The sequence below is a fragment of the Parus major genome, chromosome 3 (assembly GCF_001522545.3).
Source record: "Parus major isolate Abel chromosome 3, Parus_major1.1, whole genome shotgun sequence".
NCBI lineage: Eukaryota > Metazoa > Chordata > Aves > Passeriformes > Paridae > Parus > Parus major.
Genome location: NC_031770.1, coordinates 84,236,695 through 84,257,239, shown reverse-complemented (window position 1 = coordinate 84,257,239; position 20,545 = coordinate 84,236,695). Strand labels below are relative to the sequence as shown.

Below are 20,545 nucleotides of genomic sequence, written 5' to 3'. Positions count from 1 at the left end.
CGGCGGCTCGCGCCGGGCCCCGCCCTTCCTCCGGGCACCCCCTGGAGGGCGGGGTCAAAGCGCCGGCGGATGGATACCTCACCTGCTGTCGCCAGGTGACCCCTTCTCCCCGGGCACCGCTCCGTGCCCTTCTAAAGCCAGGACGGCGATTGCTGCTCTTTGGAAAGCGCCGCGTAGGGGCGACATCGCGGCGCGGCCTGGCCTTAGGGACCCGGCGGACTATTTGTCACTCCGGAATAGGGGACTGTCGTGGCCAGGGTGGGCGTGTGCGCGCGCGCCATCCCGGCAGCGGGCGGGGAGGGAGGCAGGCGGAGGCGTCCGCAAGTAGTTCCGGTTGAGGAAGTCGGCGCTCGCGGCCGCCGGTTCCCGTGGCCGCGCCAGGGCAGGAGCGTTCCCGGCCCCGCTCCGGCCCCGCTCCAGCCGCGCCATGGCCACCCGCTCCTGCCGGGAGAAGGCGCAGAAGCAGAACGAGCAGCACCAGGCCATCCTGGCCAAGCTGCTGCGGGAGGAGGACAACAAGTACTGCGCGGACTGCGAGGCCAAGGGTACGCGGGGCGGGGGCTCGGGGGCTCGGTCCGGGCGCGGCGCTGCCCCGGCGGGTCCCGGCCCGGGGCGGCTGCGGGGCTCGGCTCGGGGCCGCGCCACGTCCGCAGGGGCGGCGGGACCGGCGGGCGGCTCCTCCCGACAGCGGGCTCGGGGGCGGCAGCGGGTCGGGCTCGGGGGCAGCGGCGGGGCGGGCAGGCAGGCAGGCAGCCTGAGCTCTCCGTGTCAGCCGCGTTCCGCTCTGCCCTGGGCTGGGCTGCAGCCCCGCGACCTCCAGCGAGGAGCCCCCGGCCGGGCTTTATGCAATGACTGGCCCAGCCCTTTCCTGAAGTTTCACGGCCGCGTCCGCTTCCTGCGCTGCCAGGTATCGATCCGGAGCGGGCTGTGGCCTTCGGGAAGGGACTGGCCGATGCCAGGGGTAGGTGCCAGATGAGTTGAACATCGAGTGTCCAACACAATATGCCCTGCCATGCTGACTCAGTCAGAATGCCAGGCTCTGTGAATCTGGATGTCTGAGTCCGGTTAAATATGTCACAGATGTGGTTTTGGTGATGAATGGAATTTTAAAGATTATATCACTTACAAATCTTACAGTGCTTTAGTCTAATTTTTTTTTTTTTCCTGCACGAAAGTAGACATATATTTGCGTTTCTATTTACCTTGGATTCTGTGGCTTTCAAATGGAAAACTGTAGCACATCCTTCTTTCATCTAGACTCAATTTATTAAGATCTTACTCTAGTTAAGGTGGCTGCACAGTAAGTTATTAAGTGTAATGCTTCCTGAATAATAATTGGGAGTTCACACTGTATGATTAATGCCAGAGCTGCCTTGTTCAGTCCTTCACGTAAAGTGCAGGTGAAGTGTGAGTGAGCTTCATTTGAGTAACCAGAAATGGTGCTGTTTGTAAATTCCCCCATCTGTATGTGCTTTTTTTTTCACTATGCACACAAGTCATGCTGTGCACAATCAGAAGGGAGGCTGTATTGTCCTAGTATAAACTCTTAGAAGTAGATGATAGGGATTACACCAAAGATAATGGGTCTTTATATTTTGTAAATAACTCTGCCTAACCATTTCCTAACACAGCTCCTCTTGCCCCCTGACAGCTGGTTACCATGTAAATGACTCTTCGTAACCAGTGACTTTCTGGAAAAAGCACGTTTGTATGTTTTATGTATTATTGGCACTTTGTATGTCCATGCTGAATGCTGCTTGGTATTGCTTGCTGGTGGAATTCCATATGTAAGTTGTTCTATAGCATAGGCCTGAGGGCTGTGCTGCTTAAGATTAGAGTCCAGAATTCTCCCATTACTTGTCTGAGTTTTCTCTTTCTATATCTCACTTAGTCAAAATGTTTGTAAGTCCCTGTAGTCCTCAGTGCTCGGTATCTTTTGCCCTTTCAGTTCAGCAGTGCTGACACTTTCAGTTTCCTTTTTCTTATATTTGTGTTAATGAATGTTTTTATTCACTGTTCTTTTCTTTGGTGCTTTCTTTTGTAAGATCAAGCTTTGGTGTATCTTGAATTTGGGGTTTTTTTTCTGTTCAGTTTCTAGAGGACCTCCCAATATCTTGACCAGGCTGTCTTCTGCTAGTACACACTAATTCATTTTTCCAATTTCTAATACTTAGGTACCTACTAAAATCTGATGGCATTTTTGAATGTTTCTTGCTTTTCTCTTTTGCTCAACTTCTGCTTTGCTGTCTCTCTGTATGCCAGAAGCATGGCTTGCTTTCACCCTGTCCCCAGGAAAGCTGGCATGAAAATACAGGGTGATGCAATGTGAGGGACTTGTGGTTTGGTGGTTTCTATTTATTCTGTTCTTCCCTTCAAGTTTAATTTGCATTTGCTTCATCCTGTTGCAGCAATTTTTATTTTAAATTTTGTATCATATTAGCTTTGTAGTGCTATCTGACTTTGCCTGTACTGTGTATGTTTGGGTATTTTTTATAGTTGGAAGAAAGAGTGTGGAATGATCAACGTGCTTTAGTTGCAGCTTTTCTAAAGGCACTTGACTGAGATGTGGCCATATATACACTGTTTGTGAGATTTCTTTCTTGAAGTTTAGGAACTTTCCTTCTGGGAAGGAGGGTTGCGTGAACAATGTTGAGATGCCTCCAATATACCCTGAAGTCTGGATTTCTGTGTACTTCCAGAAGACAGCTCAGAAAAAAGGAAACATTATCAGTTGTTAAGTTGAAAAGCAAGCTTGTTATGAGCATGTAATGCCACTCTTGAACTCTTGCTTATTATATTAGTCATTGTTGAAACTTATTTACCAAAAGAGATGAAAAAGCTGCAGCCAGCTGTTTTTTCCTAATGTGTTTCATGTTTAATCCATGGTGTTTGAGTGCTCATGACTTGCTGCTGTCTGGCAAAGCTGTAGTTTTGCTAGTCCTGGAATGCAGAGCTGTCTGAGGCAGCAGCTATTAACCTCTGTTAGCTAACCAGAGCCTGCCAGCTGTCTGGCATTCCCCAGCCTGTGAGGTCTCTTTCACCTCCTGCAGCACTAACAGCATCCCTTTCATCTCTGCTCTTGTTCCTTAACTAGTCTGAAGCTCTCTATGGTCAGTTCACTGGAGAGCCTCTTCATCCTGAATTCTGCAGAAATTAACACTTGCCAAAAATGTCAAAAAAAGCCATTTGTCATTAACATGACCAAATGTTTAGTATTTCTCTGGTCAGTCCTAGTTCAGCATGTTTTTAGTTTTCTTAATGTAACGTATTCCTTTTTTCTTTGAAATGTTGTCCATTCTAGTTTCTGTTACTTTCCTCTCTTGTGTGAGCTTTGCTCCTTTGTCTGTCCTTCTCCATTCTGTTGCTCAGTAGGACCCTCCAAGTTCTGTGTTTTATTTCTCTTTCTGTTCACTTAATTGTGGGATAACATCTTCATGATTGACTGTAGTTGTTTTAACTCAGTTGTAGTTGTCTTTGATCTTATTCTGGCAGTACTTAAAAACATTGTTTTCAGTATGGTCATTCAGATAGCTGTCAGTTCAGTATAGGCACTTAATTGAAAGTAGTTCCTTTTTCTCATCCTAGATATTATAGTATCTCTTAAACATGAAGTATTATTTTTACCCTAGCTTCTTTTCAGATAGTCACATCCAAAGATTGTGGAAATCTTGCAGATTATACTTACATATCTGTTTTAACTGCTATTCTTTGAGGCTCTGGGAATTCTTAAGTATCTAGATATAATTTAAAATCATATAAATATCCTTTTGACCCTAAAAAAATGTAATGTGGTCCTATTAGCATATTTACCACTCATTACTTTCATTGCAGCTACTGTTGAACTCTTCCTTCATATCAATAAGGCTTTTTTGCTGGCTTTTATTTCTTGCTTCAAAAAGGTGATACAGGATCTTACTACCATCCCATCATTTCTAAGTTACTGAGTTAGTTTTCCTTGCCCAGGTATAGGGCTGCCATATGCATTGCCTGCAAAGAAGTTTGAAGCATGCACCTTTCCAGTATTTATTACATGCTTGCTTTGTGTAAGAATTACAAAAGCTATTTCTTGGTCACCCTCAAAATAATCTTTCTGTCATTAGCAGTGGTCTTGTATCAAGAACAAATCCATCCTTTGATTTGTGGTCTGCTTCTTCAAGTGTGAATGGTATACAGATACATTGGATGGCTTTGTAAGGTGAAGAATACAGCTGAGGACAAATCTGCCAGAGCAGCATTAAGTAATAATTAGGATTGCTGACCCTGACAACAGTTTCTGTTAGTGATTTTTATTCTGTATTTGCCTTTTGCCTGTTTAAATAGCTGCTATGAATCTGACTGTTGCTGCTAAAATGTATTGGAAACTACCTGTTGTAGGGCCATACGGTAGTTGCCATATGTCACCTTCAAATTGTAGATCTTGCAGCTGTCAGACTAGATGATACTTCTGTGGGGAAGAAGCCTAAAAATTAAAGGTTCTGGAACTGTCTTTGCAATCACTGAGACTTTTGAAAGAGTGAGGAGGTTGGAGTGACATTTGACAAGGCAGTTCCTGTCTGTGTACTGTCTGTTCTTTACATCCCTATCTGAACAGCTCCCTGCATAAGGCAATAGATGTCTTCCCAGTGTTGCATTACTGGGAAGAAGTTACGCTACTGTTTCTGATACTTGTAGGAAATAGAAATGAGGTGTGCTGACAATAGCTTAAGCCACCCCGAGGTCTTGAAAGAGAGGCAACTGAGGTGCCTTTGTGATCCTTTTGTTTAGATAACTAAGTAAAGCTGGCGGGAATAGGAAGGATATAGGAGAAGCTGTATCAGGTATGTAGACTATGCTGAAAGCTATCATGAAGCATTTGAATTTTTCTTTTCATTGTAGAGGGAGGGTAATACATTTTTTTAAATTGTTGTTTCAATGCTGATATTTGAATCCCTTAGGCAGTAACGTATCTTGGAAATCTGTCAAACGAGGCCAAAATAAAAAAAAAAATACAAACTGTTAACATCAGTCAAGGACCCTTTGACTATAGGGGCTATAATTTGCTATTTCTGTGTAGTTAGTACCTACTTATAATGTGCTAGAAGTCTTCTAGACTTGTGTTCTTATTGCTTGGCAGCAAGGCTTGTCTTTTTAGGATGCTGATATTAAATACTGAATCACTGAATACTGAAGTACTTAGAAGTTCAAGTGTGTGATGAAGCACAAAAGGAGATTTGTTTCAAACATCATTAGGAACAGTAATCATAGTCTTATGCTCCCCATTTACAGACAGTCACACTAGACCAAGACTGATGGCCTTCACTTTACAGGCTTGCTTTCTTGGACCTTGCTTAGAAGTCCTTTGATTCTGCTGAATATCTTGTCCCCTTCTAAGAAAAAACAATATGAATGTTCTGTCATACCTTTTCTGTCTGTTGTGCTTGTATTTGGATACTGCCTTTCATACCAATTCATTGACTACTGAAATCTATAAATTCATCTCCCTATCAAGAAGGCAATTACCTGAGCTGTAAATCAACTGCTTTAGACTTTTTTCAACTGTAATCAAATTAAAATAGCATAATTGGAAACTTGCAGACCTTAGTGTAAACAATTGCAGATGTTTTGGGCCTTCAGAAAAGCTGAATAAATTTTTGTATCAGAGAAAGTGTTCTGGGTTTGTGGTTTTTTTTGTTTTTGTTTTTTAATGTTTACTTACTTTGTGCCAGATAGTGCATAAAGCCTGTTTAAATGATCTCTTACCAAAATCCTAGTACAAAGATGCACATTGACACTGTTGCTTGTTCAACCAGATTAAAATGGGTTTAATTTGGTTATAATATTAATGAAAATACTTTTCAGTATTTATTGATGTACTATACAGTCATTGAATATTTTTATGTGACCGAAGACTTAACCTTCTCTCTTGAGAGTGGCAGGTATAGGCACTTGGGAGCATGGAGAAAGACTGGACAGGGGAGATTGTGGTACCAGCATTTGTGTAGCTAAAATTTAACTTCCCCAACAACTAACCAGTCACAAACATGGTGTCTCTTAGCAGTGAGGGATGGGAAAAAAATGGTTTAAGTGGATAAACTAGCTATGGAAAGAAATCTGGAATATTCTAGATATGTTTACAGCTGTTCAGACTCTTTTGTGTGGACATTCAAGTCTTGCATATGATCTCTTCTATGGCTGGGAGACCAACTTAAATATTTGTGTATGATCATCACTTCTTGTGAAGCTGCTTTGCTGTTTACTTGTTTGATGTCTGGTCTTTTAACTGTCTTAATCTTTCCTGTACGCTTTAATAGATAGTGTACTTCTTTCTCAAGCAGATGGGTTACTCTTACAGCTCGCTGCCCTCAGCCTGTACAAGGCATCAGCTTTTGCCTCAGTGTCAGTGTAAGAAAGCAAGCTTTGTGACAGCTCATTGACAGAGCTCACACTAGGGCAAGGCACTGGCTGCTGTACCTCCTCAGGTGATCTTTCCTGTCTTCCTCCTAAGGTGGAGAAACCCCTGAGAGGACACAAGGGGGAATAGAACACAGTTGGATTATGCTGGAGGTCAGTTTCACATGTCATCTCTGTTGCAACTTCTAGCCCTATATTGAAGTTCAGACAAAGTAAGAGTTTCCTAGTAGCTGTTTGTGCTGTATGCATATTCTGTACCAGTTGTTGCAAATATCAGATGTTACTGCAGGTCGCTCAGATCAAGAAATTCCTTGTATTTCTTTGTGTGTTTCTGTTGCAGGGTTCATGCTGCTTCTGCGAGATAAGCTTGGTAAAAGTCACGTGAGTGTAACAGACTGGAATATGAATTGACAGATACAACTGGAGGTGTCTGGCTGTCCAGTGAGGCTTTGCAATATCCTTCCATAAGGAATAATGAAAGCAAAGCATTTTGATTCAGGGTTGTTCTTACTTAAGCTTAGCAAATGGAATGATATATCTTGAACTCTAATAATAGTAAGGAACTTTATCACTAGAAGTCCTAGTTATAATCTGATACCTAGCTAGTAGTTTTCTGGCCTTTTTGTCAAAGATAGTGCCTTCAGAAACCCTTAGGGACCAGAAACTCACTTCAGTCTCTCTTGGGGCTGTATAACCAGGATATTTTTTCCTATTTTCCTGCTACTAAATAAAACTACTTCAATGCTCTCATTCGGTGTGCTCTTACCTGTTACTGACCCTGGTTGGATGAGACTGAAACTTAGTAATTGAGTGACATGTGGCCATATATACATATATAGTAGGAATTAGTTGCTGTTGCAGCCCTGAGAAGGATAATTGTCTCCCCCAAGAAAAGAGCCCTTAAGATACCTCAGTTGGTAGGAAAAAAGTATGGCAGCCTTATCTTAGGCCTTCTGAATGGGTGTTGTGGTGTTGAGTGACACTAGTGGGCCTTGTAAGGAAGGAGGTTGTTTCTATCTCCTGACTCTTACAGTGCAGAAAAATGTTTTCAAATAAGTCACAGGAAATATGTTTAGCTTGTAATAGAACAGGGTTATTTGCAAAATTGAAGGCTTTTTACCCAAGTGGATACAATCTCTACTCTTCAAGACTTAAATGAGCTCAACTGGATGAGATCCAAAGCAGCATGATATAACTGAACTTTGCTTTGACAAGAGGCTGGACTAGGTGACTTCCAAAGTTCCCTTTCAACCTCATTATTTCTGTTACTGCTAATAGAAGTATTTGTGGGACTTGTTCTTTATATTTTTATTATGTTGCATATCTGTTATTATGTTACATTCTCTGAGGTATATTATACAGATGCAGAAATCCTTACATGCTTAGTTAGCAATGTTCAGAAGTTACTGGCAGTCTAAGCTGTTTCTGTTGTGTGGGCCATAACAATGGGACAGTTCCTGAAGAGTGATTATTGCTATTGATGAGACCGTGCTCTTGGCTTTTTAAAGTGCAAAACACCCCAGTTCTTTTGGTCAGGGAGCATACAGAGGTGTGTGGAAGCTGCAGTTCTGGCACTCTTCAGTGACATGAAAAAGCTGCTGCTGCTACAGGATGCTGTTTATACCACTTGGTCTTTGTTTTATTCCTGAATTTCCTTTCGCAGAATGGAAAGATTCTGTCTTCTGTCTGGTTTGAATGGTATAAAGAGGAAAGAGCAACTGTGCTGCAGCCTTAAGAGGTCCTTGTACATGATACAGAGGAAGCAATTAGATATGTCTATGTGATAAGACTTCTAGGGAGGTACCCTTTCCTGGAAAGGTGACTCCCTCTTTAATGCGTGCATCCTATAGGATTTAAGAGAGTCAATTATCAGACATTACTCAGGGAGTAGTCAGCAGTTGATTTAGCTCAGGTGTCACATTGTCTTAGACTGGCTCCATAAGGTTCATTTGAGCATGATTCAGCTTTACTTTAGGAACTCTGGTGCTTCACAGTGTCTCTTGTGGCCACAGTTAAATTCTCCAAGACATAATGACTTTGCCTTGTGAGCAAGTAAAGTTGTTTGATGATATCTTATTTTCATGTTGAGGTGGTTCTAAAGAGTTAGGCTGTTGAACCCATAACATAGTTAAATCCATCTGCGCTGTACTGTTAGCAAGTTGTTTTCAGATATTATGGCAGAGTAAAATAAGTTAGGACTGAGCTATGTTTTTTATTGGCATTGGGATAGCTCAGCTGGAGGACTGCAGTGGGTAAGTGTAGGTGCTTAGGAAGGGCAGGCTGGTATGATGGTAAAGGGGAGTTGCCATTTGCTGTGAGAGCAGTGGGGCTGCTTTACCTGGAGATGGGTGAGCCAGCTGAGAGCTTATGGGTCAGGCATGGTGATGAGGATTTCCTCAGGCAACTCAAGCCTAATATTCACAGGCTTTCTTGCTTTTAGGGTACTTGGACAACCCTTATTATTTTCTAGGGGGAAAGCACAGCGGGGAATAAGTAATCAAGGAAGCTTCTGGCATGCATGGATGCCCACATCTCATTACAAGTGGTTGAGGGCCTGTTTCTTGCAAACAAGAATTGATGGGTTGAGGACGTAAAGCTTAGGGGTAGTCTTGGCTATAGTGGTCATGAGGTAGAAGAGTTCAGGATCTGGAGACAGCAAAGCAGGATTACAACCATAATCTTCACAAAGGAAAATTTTCTTCTGTTCAAGGATCTTGGAAGAGTTGTTTGGTAAATGGTTCTGAGCACAGAGAGCCAGGAAAGCTGGTTGACTACTTCTTTAAGCTCTAGTGTGACATATTGCAATTAATAGGAAATGGTATAGAGGCACCTAGGGTCCTGCTTGAATGAATGAGGAGCTTCTGAAAAAGCTCAGACACAAAAAAGAAGCATGTAACAGGTGGAAACAGAAACTTGGGGCCCAGGGAGAGCCTGGAGACATCATCCAAGCATGCATATGTGTCCAGGTCAGAAAGCCAATATCTATATGGAATTTAATCTTAAAAGGTATGTATGAATGGCAACAAGGGAGGCATTTACAGCTAATTGGCAGAAAAAAGAATTGAGAAAATGTAGGCCTGCTGCTGAATGGGCAGGGGAGCTGCTCATAAGAGATGTGGAAACAACTGAGATATTCAATATCTTCTTCATTTTGTTCTTTACTAGTAAGATTTGCTTTCAACAATTCTAGGCAAGGAAAGTATACTCTCAGTTAGTAGAGAAGAATCATATTTGGGAATGCTTGTAGACACTGGCTGTACACAAGTCTGTGTAATAGAATGCAGCCAGGAGTGGGATGGGGTAGCCAAGGTAATTTTGTGGTGACTCTCATTAACTAAGGTCATGGTGACTAGGGGGGTGGGTTTTGGGGGCTGGACTCAAGCAGATGTCCTTACTGTCCCTGAAGAGGGCAAGAGGGAACATCCAGGGAACCACAAGCCAGTCAACTTGACCTCTGTTCCTGGAAAAGTGACAAACTGAATACTTCTGAAAACACATGAAGAAAAATGATGGGCAATAGTTATCAATTAATCAAGGGGCTGTAATGTGTGACCAACCTGATTACAGCCTTCCACACCGAACCAAGCTAAATGACCAGCTTGGTGGATGAGAACAAAGGCTTTTGGAAAATGTCTTGTAGCTTCTTCTTTGTTATCTTGATGGAATGCTTTGTGGATGAAGACACAGTGAGGTGGATTGAAAATAGCTTAGAGGCTAAAATGCCAGGCTCAAGGTGGTGATGAACATCCTAAAGTTGAGTGGGAGGCCAGTTCCTTTTGGTGTAGCTCAGGGGTTGTTATTGAGGCCAGCACTGTTTAACATCTTCATTAATAACCTGTGTGACAAGATGGACCCCTCCCTTGGCAAACTTGATGGGATGCAAAACTGGGAGGAGTGGTTGATAAACCAGATGGATGTGCTGCTTCTCGGGAGCAGGCAAGTGATTAAGTGGAAGAAATGAGCCAACAGGAATGTTATGAAGTTCAACAAAGGGAAATGCAAAGCTCTGTCCCTAGGGAGGGGGTGTTGGCAGTGCAGAATAGATGCTGTGGATCAAAAATTGGTCATGAATCAGTAATGTACCCTTGCCACAAAGAAGGCAAACAACATCTTGGACTGAATTTCCAGAAGAGAGTGGTCAGTGTCTGGGGGCAGGGGATCCTTTGCTCAGCGTTGGTGAGACTGCATCTGTAGTGCTGTCTTCTTCTGGGCTCCACAAAGAAACAGAGACAGACAGGAGCAAGTCTAGCAAAGTGGCATGAAGGGGAAGGTCAGTGTGCCTTACAGTCAAGTAGAGACTGAGAGCACTGAGGTTGTTTAACCTGGAAGAGAGAAGGCTGCTGGGGGTTCTTGTGCATGTATATAATAAATACCTGGTGACAGAAAGTAAAGATGATGGAGGCAGACTTGTCTGTGATATCTAGTGACAGGACCAAAAGGCAGTGAATGCAAAGGGAAACACAGGAAATTCCACTGACAGATAAGATTTTATTATTATTTTTACTCCAGAAAAGGCTGAGTAGGATCAGGTTACCTGGAGAGGCTGTGGAGCATGCAGTGTGGAAGCACCAAAAATCTGTCTGGGAACAGCCCTACGCAACCTGCTGTGTGTGCTTCGAGCGCCAAGGCTTCGACTAGCTGATCTTTAAGGCCCCTTCTAGTCTCTGCTACTTCAGATCCATTTCAGTTGTTTTATCACTTACAAGCTGATATGGAGTCCCATTGCAGATACCGTGTAATTTGTTTCCTCTTTACCCCATTGTGCAAGTATCAGTCTGTGTCAATTCAAAGTAGATTCTTCGTTTAAAGTTGAAGTCTTTTATGAGAAAGTGATTAAACAGTAAAATCACAGAGCTTTGCATTTTCAATAAATACAGAAATCTAGCTGTCATTTGTACATCCAGAGACAGAAAGGACCAAATCTAGTGTTTGAAGCAGGTGGAAATTGAGATGCTATGGTAAAAGGGTTACTCATCTGCTTAAAAAAGGTTACTCCATATATATATATATTTATGGAACAAAAGGGTTCTGTCAAGTGTTTGGTCTTAACTGAGAGTTTAAAAAATGCAGCTTGATCTGAGATCTCATGCTTAAGAGTCTCACAGTTTTGAGAGCACATTTGTAGAATTGATAACTTCTCAAGAAACCTTAATCCCACTTTGAGCTCATACTCACAAATTAGTATTCCAGACTGAATGCAGATGACTGCTTTGGTTTTGTATTCCATTACTCTTCTGGCATCTGAAGAAAATGATATTTTGAGGAAAAATACTGTACAGCCACCGTTTATTTTCTACACAAAGTACAGAAGATCACTTTGGAAAAATAACTTGCACAAAAAACACTCCTAACTTTCTCTCCATTTTTTTGAAATGCAAATCTAGTTAAATTAGCTGTGAAGAACACTACTTAAAAGTTAATTTGTTTTTTCCTTTCTCAGTCACATTTAGCTGATATAATGATGTTTGAGTATTGATGATTGTCTGTCATGCTGGAATGTTTAACTATGTTAGTTTGAATTACATTTAATTTAGTATCATCACACAGGAGGCCAACATAATTTTACGAAGCAAGTAGGTGATTTTAGAAAAATGCGAAGCACATTTAAGCCTTGAATGTGTGGCATGATGCATTTGAATTGGATATAAATAAGTTACTTTGTGATTTTAAAAAGACAAAATTTTCAAATACTGGACTGAGTTTTTCCTCAAAGAGATGATGAAATATACCTTAGAGCTGTTCAGAACAACTGAACAAAGCCCTAAGCAGCATAATATAATTAGATCTGATTGAAACATCAAGTTAATCTAAGGGACCTCAGGAAGTCCATTTATGCCTAGATTATAGGTATAAACATATTTTTTGTTCACTGACTGAGGAAATACAAAGTTGTTTAACACCTACTCTTTAAAAGATACATCTCACAGAGCATAGATACCTTCTGTTGAGTGTATTGGCCCAAACCCAGCTTCAGGCAGGGGTGTTGAAGCACTCCAAGGTGTGATCCATTTTTTGAGACTTCGGCTGAGTGCTGTGCTGGGGTGTAGCTACCTTGGTGTGCAGCTCCTGGGCATTTGTGGGAAGGACTTGTGTCTATGACACTGGAGCTTCAAGTGGCGAAAAGGCATTATTCTGCCTGTTCTCTTCAGCCTGTTCTTTTCCTCTGCTCTTCTGTTAATTCAGTACCGTGAGCTCCACTGAAAGTTCTGCTCTGAAGATCGGTAATATCATTACAGTAAACTCAGGGGTCAAGACTAGAGTTGCGTTTGTGAGGTAGGCCATTCCTATGCCTGAGAACTGTGGTATATTAGTATTTGAGGGTGGGCCAATAGGCTCTTTGTAGGTAAGAGAGATGAATGGTACAGCTTAAAACTTTACTTGATCTGATCTGCATAACCTGAAGAGGAAGTGAGACAGTATGTACAGGAGGAATGTAGAGTAACGTCTGCAGTGAATGTGGATTTTGTGGATGTGGATGGCAGAGAGAGTGAGTGAGAAAACTCATGGGTTGCGATAAAGACAGGTAAAACAAAAGCTGTGCCCACAAGCAAAGCAAAATACAGAATTAATTCACTACTTAGCATCAGCAGGTGGGTGTTCAGCCTTCTCCAGGAAAGCAGGGTTCCATCACATGTAACAGTTGTGTAGTTACTCCAAATATCTCTCCTTTCTCCTTTTTACTCCAGCTTTTATTGCTGAGCACAGTGATGATGTGATGTCCCTATGGTCAGATGGGGTCAGATGTCTCAGCTATGTCCCCTTCTGGCCTCTTGCCCACCCCCAGCCTCTTCACTGGCAGGACAGTCTGAAGAGCAGAAAGGGCTTCAATGTTACGCAAGCACTGCTCAGCAGTAGCTAAAACATTGGTGTGTTATTGACACTGTTTTGGTCACAGATTCAGAACACACCACCACAGAGCTTTCTATGGACAAATTAACTCCATCCCCACACAAACAAATGTAGCAGAGAGGATTGGTAAAAGAAACAATCTGGCTGGTCATTATAGATGATTTCAGTGTATTTCTACTCTCTAGAACCTGAAATTTGGCACTTAACTTTGCCTGCTCACAGCTTGAACAGGAGCACTTTTCACTCAGTATAAACTGACTGGGTGGCCAGGCCCAGAGAGTGGTGAATGGAGTCACTTCCATCTGATCACTAGTGGGGTTCCTCAGGGCTCAGTCTTTGGTCCAGTCATGTTTAATATCTCTATCAATGATCTGGAAGAGTGGATTGAGTGCACCTGCAGTCAGTTTACAGATGATACTACATTGGGTGTGACTGTTGATTTGCTGGAAGGAGGCAGGGAAGGCTCCACAGAGGGATCTCAACAGGCTTTATTGATGGGCTGAGGTCAGTTTTACCAGGTTCAGCAAGGCTAAGAGCTGGGTCCTGCCCTTGGGTCACAGTGCCCTGCAGCGCTACAGGCTGGGGCAGAGCAGTTGGAAAGTTGCCTGGTGGAAGAGGACCTGGGTCTGCTGGTTGACAGCAGCTGGACATGAGCCAGTGTGTGCCCGGGTGGCCAAGAAGACCAATGGTGTCCTGTCCTGTGTCAGCAGCAGTGTGGCCAGCAGGACCAGGGTGGTGATTGTCCTTCTTGGCATGGCACTGGTGGGGCTGCACCTCAAACCCTGTGTCCAGTTCTGGGGCCCTCACTACAAGAAGGACACTGAGTTGCTGGAGTGAGTCTAGAGAAGGGCAGCAGAGCTGGTAAAGGGTCTGGAATGCAAATCCTGTGAGGAGCAGCTGAGAGAGCCGGGGGTTGTTCAGCCTGGTGAGGAGGAGGCTCAGGGGAGCCCTAATCACTCTCTACAGCTCCCAGAAAGGTGACAGCCAGGTGGAGGTTGGCCCTTTCTCCCACACAGCCAATGACAGGACAGAAGGAAATAGCCTCAAATTGTGCCAGGGAAGGTATAGATTAGATATTGGGGAAAATTTCTTCACTGAAAAGTTGGTCAGGCATTGGAACAGTGCGGAGTCATCCCTGGAGGTATTAAAGAACAGATAGACGTGGTACTTGGCCATGTTTGGTTAATGGTGGAACTTTAAGATCTCTTTTCCAGCCTTAAAGACTGATTCTATGGCTCTTAAATAAAGAAGCTTGAATCTCTGGTTTCTCTGCATCTTTTTTAAAATTTTGGTTCTTGTTGGAGGGGTTATGGGGGTGCATTTACCTTCCTTGTTAAGTATGAGAAAGCGCATCTCTGAAGTCACTGAGGACTGCACAGAGTTTGTACAGCTTGTGGCGTGTTTACTTAAGGATCTCTTCAGTTACATTTGAGGAAAAATGGTAAAGGGAAGCTGATTCATGCAATTGTTAGGTAATGTCTCTGGTAGATAAAGGTTCATTTTTGTTTATGGCAAACAGCCTACATTATAGGGCTGTCTTGCAAACAAATCTTATCTCTGAGGTTTTTGTCATAGTTAAAGGAAGAACTTAATTTAATGACTGAAGGGTCTTTTTGAAGCAGGTGTTTATATAATCTTTATCCTTTGCCTGGATATGCAAAGGGGTTGTTACATCCTAACAGAGTAGTGTAGATTTATTCATTTATTTTACTTTTCAGTCATGCTTTTACTTAATGCTTAGCTATCAGCTTATGATAACATTTTGTAAGAGTTCAGTTACCCATTTTCCTTTTATTTCTGTATATAAAAGGAATATAAATTGTAAACTTAAAACATTCAGTTTTTTAGCATTTCCTTGCTGACAAGGGAAAAATTGCATTTAAGACCTGCTCCAGAAGCTTCCTTCTAATACTGTAATATGCTACATAACCTTGTCTTTTTTAGAAAGTACCAAATGCTGCTAACAGGAGATGACAGCTTGCACACCTTATAATTGCAGCGTGAACTCTGGCACAAGCAGTCTTCATGAGTGAACAGGCAGTATAAAATTGGAGCACTACCCCTTGGCCAAATTGAAATTTTATTTCTGAAGCTGTTAGGTTATTCAATGTACCAGGGTTTGCACCCCTGTCATCTCTGATACTTGGGGCACTGACTTTACTTTCCAAAGGGTGCTGTAGCACCCACAGGGCTAGTAAGGAGGGCTGGGGCTGTGTCCTGTGTACTCTGCTTGTGTTCTCCCTGTACAGTCACAGACACGTGCTCAGGCTATCCAGGAGTGGCTGCCAGCCAAGGGTCGGGAGCTGAGCTCTTGACAGTTCAGAAGTTATTTATGATTCTGCTTACCTGGGTGGTGTGAGGATGGCTGAAATCTGAAGTGAAGTACTTCAAGTCAGGAATGCAAACTCTGGGAGATGGTTTTAAAGGAAATTTCCTTGCAAAACACTGAGTTAAACTGATATTTTCATTAAAAACAAGTGTTTTATTTATTATATAAGAGGTAGGTGTTCTTTTTAAATGCTGTCATCTCATTTCTAAGATAAATAGGAGGTCTTGGTGATGTTTTGGTGAACAAATTACAAAAAAAGTCATGATCTCCTTTTTCTTGTAATTTACATGAGGAGGGATGAATGATGTATGTGTGTATATAACTTCATGGCGAACTCTAAATATTGCATTTTATTTCACAACTTAGCTTTTATGTCCTATGATCACCTAATATTTGATAAAATTACTTTATTTTGGAAAAGGAAGCTTATTGTCTCACAGTCAAAAAGAGTTTTAATAGCTGACTATTTATTAATAAGGCAAAACTAATTATTTCACTTTGTCACCTTACAAGATTGCTTGCGCCAAATGGCTGTTAGACAAGAAAAAGACCTGTTCATTTCAAGAATAAACAGACATTACCTGTGTATCTCTGATAGCTAATGTAACCAACCAATCCTCTGACTTACAAACTGCACTTTCATATTCCACACTTAATTTTCTGTATAAGGCTTTTGCTGTTTGAAATTATTTGGATGTGCTCCAGAATTAAAATTGTTATGAAGCCAGCCACTTGATTTTGTGGCTTAAACATAGAATTGAAGGTACATTCATTTCACTGTACTACTTTTCAAGTTGAGGCTTGACAACCTTTGAAATTTCTTTGAAATGCTTTTAGCAATTTTTGATGCTAAAGAAGCAAGTGGACAAGTGAGCTGAAGGAATAATTTTAATTGATACATATTTCTCTCTCTGACTTATAGAGGTGGGACAGGGTTGTGCAGGGGAAGAGTTTCATTCATGATACTTCTACAGAGCCTCATTGGAGTTATTAATAGGTCTCCACTTAATGGATTTTTTGATGGCTTTCATGAAAAATGGATAACCAAACCAAAAGACAAACTTGGAGGAATTCTGCCCATGAAACACTTTACCAGCTACCAGACACTGGCTAAAAATAGCTAAGCAGTGCCTCTAAGGCTTGTCTTCCCACTGTTCCTGTAGTATTCCTTGAACTATATAAATTTAGCTGATATTAAACTGGGCTCTGGAATAGTGTACTTGAGTTGTCTGCCTTCAGTGCAACTTCTGGCTGTTGAATTTGATTTTATTTAAAAATATGAAAACAGCCTGTTACAAACTGTTCTGTCACACTTTTCTAAATGTGGTAAATTTTAAGTTCTCAAATTCTGGTACTGACTCTGAACACAGGCTTACTAAGCCAGCTGTAAGAGACTGCTAACAACTACCATTTATGCTCTCTGTTGCCTTAGTTTATATAAAACAATATTTTGCTGCATACTTTGACACCTTAAAAGCATGCAAAGACTGAGTTTGTGTGGATTTCCCAGTTGTGGATATGGAGATAAAGCAAGGAAGCCTCCTCTACTCTAAAGGAAATTATGCTTAATGTGGAGAGTAGATGTGATGTGAGAACATGCTTCAGGCTATTTGTTTTGTTTAATCAGAAACTAATTCAGTGGATCAAGTGATGAGTAAATAGTCCTTTATCAGTAGTCTCAAAAGATTTAAGGTTCAAGGGCCTTGAAGAAGATTTCATAGGATAAAGATTCCTGTACTGTGGTTCTTTGCATGATTTCCTTTGCTTCAAGATATTTATGCAACATCTTTTATTTTTTCAAAGATTTTCTTAATTCACAAAGTCTGTTTCAGTCGACATTAACTTTGCAATTAAGCTTTTCGTGTTGGGAGTGGGTGGGTGCTGTTTTCTTCAAAGATTTGTTTCAATTCCCCTACCCCATCCAGCCCAGGAGTCTGTGAATGAGAAATGGAGATGGTGGATCTACCTTTTGTATGAAAAATTAAGCAACTGCCAATGAAATTAGTAAGAGATGGTCTTTGAATCAGCAGGATTAGACTGAAAATTCATGATAATAAATTGTTTGAAGCACTGCAGTATTTAGATTGCTAGTGTATTGTTTTGAGGAGAGAAACTTGGAGGGATCTCTGTAAGTTCTGCCTCGTTCTTCTGCTCTTCCCTGAGTAGCCATTGGAGAAGAGACTGTTTTGTGTTGACTCTGATCTTCTTGTATTGAATTGAATTACATAAAATACAGCTGCTGCTTACTTGTTTTCCTTCTTTTCTCTCTACCTGCTATGTAAGGGTGCTTGTCTCCTGTTCACAATCTTTATTTGTATCTCAGCTTGGAGAAGTTACAGTTGTTTTTTAAAGATACTCTTTCCTAACTTGGTTGAAATCTTGAGTAGCAGAGCACCTGGCAGTATGAATTGGGAGTGGGAGTAATGCAAAGAGAGAGAGCACTGCATCGGTATGCTTGGATTGATGCAACGACTGAGGCTTTCTTAGGCCAAAGTGATAGCTTTTGGGAACTGGCTATCAACCACTCAGGGTAAGTCAGGTGTGTAGCTTTTCTTGTAGTTAATTCTGTGTTCCACAAGATGGAGCCAGTTCTTTGGCAAATCAAGTCTATCAAACAGCAGCAGGATTTGGGGAAACAAATAAGAATTAAAGTAACTTCACTGTGCTTTCTGGGTAAAGGACAGGCAGGGTGCTGTTGAGAGGAAAAAAGGAATTGTAGCCTGTCAAAAGTCTTTCAAGATGTTCGCCCAAGATAAGTTTTCTACAGACATTTTCAGAGATGCAAAGTTAGTACCCTGTCATGTGAAATACTTGGCTTCCTTCCTTGTAGAATCTCTAACTGGTAACTGAAAGAATATAAAGTGAAAACTAACTTTGTGTTTATGTTCCTCTATCATACAAATCTTACTTAAAGCTAGTTTTGACAAGCTTTTTTCATTTAAAACTTTGTCTCAAAACTTATTAGTTTCTGGCAAGCTGGTTTACATATTATAAAAGATTCAGAATTGTTTCCTGAGATGTAAAACAGTTGTCCTTCCCTTTGATGTGTAAAATTGAAAGGGTTCATGCTTGCTTTTTTCACCTCAATTCAGACCTCTGTGTTCTCTGTATAATTTAAGAAGTTTCCTGGGGGGGTCTCCACCTATATTCAACAAAAGGAGTGTTTCAGTATTAATTGCAGTTACAGTAAGCTGAACAGGTGGTGGACTGATGGAGGGAAGGAAACTCTGAATTGGTGTAATTAGGGAAGCAACCATCATCATTCATCTTCATAGTCAAATCTGCAGTGATCTTATTCTTGCTTCTTTGTGGATGTCTCCCAGTTATTCCACAATCAAGTGCTTTCATTTTCTCTTGCCTCTTTTTAGTTCCTTCTGGTCTCCACTGCTTGCTTTGGGATTTTTTGGGGGTTTTTTTTGGTTTTTTTCTTTCTTTCTTTCTTTTCACTTGTTTTTTTCCTAGCACGTTTGTATGACAGGTTCTCCTACTCTGGCCCAGTCTTGCCTGATCACGTATAACATTTTTCACTAATTTCTTACTGATGGTGGATGTTGCAACAGGTGGAAGCTGAGCGTTGACTGAGATGTTGAAAACAGTTAAAAGACTTTTAAACTAAGTAAATGGAGCACTGAAGTAATGTTTGACACTGTATTGACTCCTTGGATTCATACGCAGTTAGTTTGAGGCTTTCACATTTTTTGTAGTGCTGATAAAAATACTTTTTCCTCAGCATTTTAAATGAACCGTGTCGTGTAAGCCTTGTTTTGTATTTGGTGCAGTTCTATGCTTGTGCTCATGAAAAATAAAACTTGAGCAGTTGGAGTAAAACTTAAATCTTGGACATACAAACACTAATGTACTTTGTATTTTGTTTCCTTTGAAAATGCACTATACCAGCTTCAGCATTACAATTCCCATCATTATTCTTGCCCAAATATGTATGTCAGCTGAACTCACAAATAGATGGCTGTATCGTGTAGAAGTGCATTAGGAGAGTTTGTCAGCAATGTGTGAGTTTTTATTGTGGCTTCTTCAATCGGCTTCTTTCTAAAATAGTGGAGCAGAACACTCTGCTTCCTGAGTGACTTAATGGGGACAAAGAAAGTGGTATTTGGGAGTACGTGCACATACATTAAGCACTTGTGAGGTATGAGTCCAGTTTAAATAATATGGAGAGATTTGTCATCAAAAATTGCATCCTGAAAAAAGACATGTGTGAGGGAAAAGTGGGAAAGATTTTGAAATGTGTTGAGAGAAAAGCTTTTGCCTCACCAGAGAATATGTAAAAATGATGCCTTTTTCACAAAATTCACACTTTGATATGCACTTTAGAATGAAAGAATGGCATGTGAGATTGGATAACTTTGAGCAATTTAAAAATTGGCTTGAAATCAACTTATCTGAAGACTTTTATCTAAAATTATGTAAATTGCTTTAAAGCTCTTTATTGCTTAAGTTTTAAACAGCTGAAGTTGGTTTTTGAAATGTTCACAACTTTTTAGTAGCTGTAGATAATTCTGTGAGTAGGGAGAATGTTGGTTCTACACAATAACTGTACTGGCATGGAAGTCTACTGTAAATGGAAATAAACTCTCCAGATTTTTTCTTAAATTCAAGAATTATCTAAAACCTCTAAAAACTTAAAGTTTTAACAGGCTACATTGTTTCTTGGTGGCTGTCTATTTATTTTGTTCTTAGAGCCCAGATGGTCTCTAATAAAGGACTCCTTAAATACCATGAATATGTCCCAGTGAGTTCTGTTTCTATGCACCTGATTGAATTCTAACATATATTTGGGATGTCTTTTTGGTCAGTTGGGGTCTGATGTCACAGCCTCTCCCCTCCTGGCCTCTTGCCCACTCCCTGCCTGCAGGGTGGGAATGGAAAGGCAGTCCTTGACTCTGTGCAAGCACTGTTGAGCTGTAGCCAAAGCATTACTGTTAGCAGCATTCTTTTGGTCACAAATCCAGAGCACAT

The 20,545-nt window shown here is 41.3% G+C and overlaps 1 protein-coding gene across 4 annotated transcripts in view; it reads left to right on the top strand.

Annotated features, from left to right (window-relative positions):
• The first annotated feature begins 325 nt into the window (after window positions 1-325).
• Window positions 326-20,545, top strand: part of SMAP1 (small ArfGAP 1) — an 88,871-nt gene continuing 68,651 nt past the window's right edge. For all 4 annotated transcript variants that reach the window (XM_015620636.3, XM_033512986.1, XM_015620639.3 and 1 more), the window contains exon 1: window positions 326-545. In XM_015620636.3, coding sequence (XP_015476122.1) covers window positions 428-545 — 118 coding nt within the window. In that variant the 5' untranslated portion in view covers window positions 326-427. The remainder of the gene's footprint in view (window positions 546-20,545) is intronic.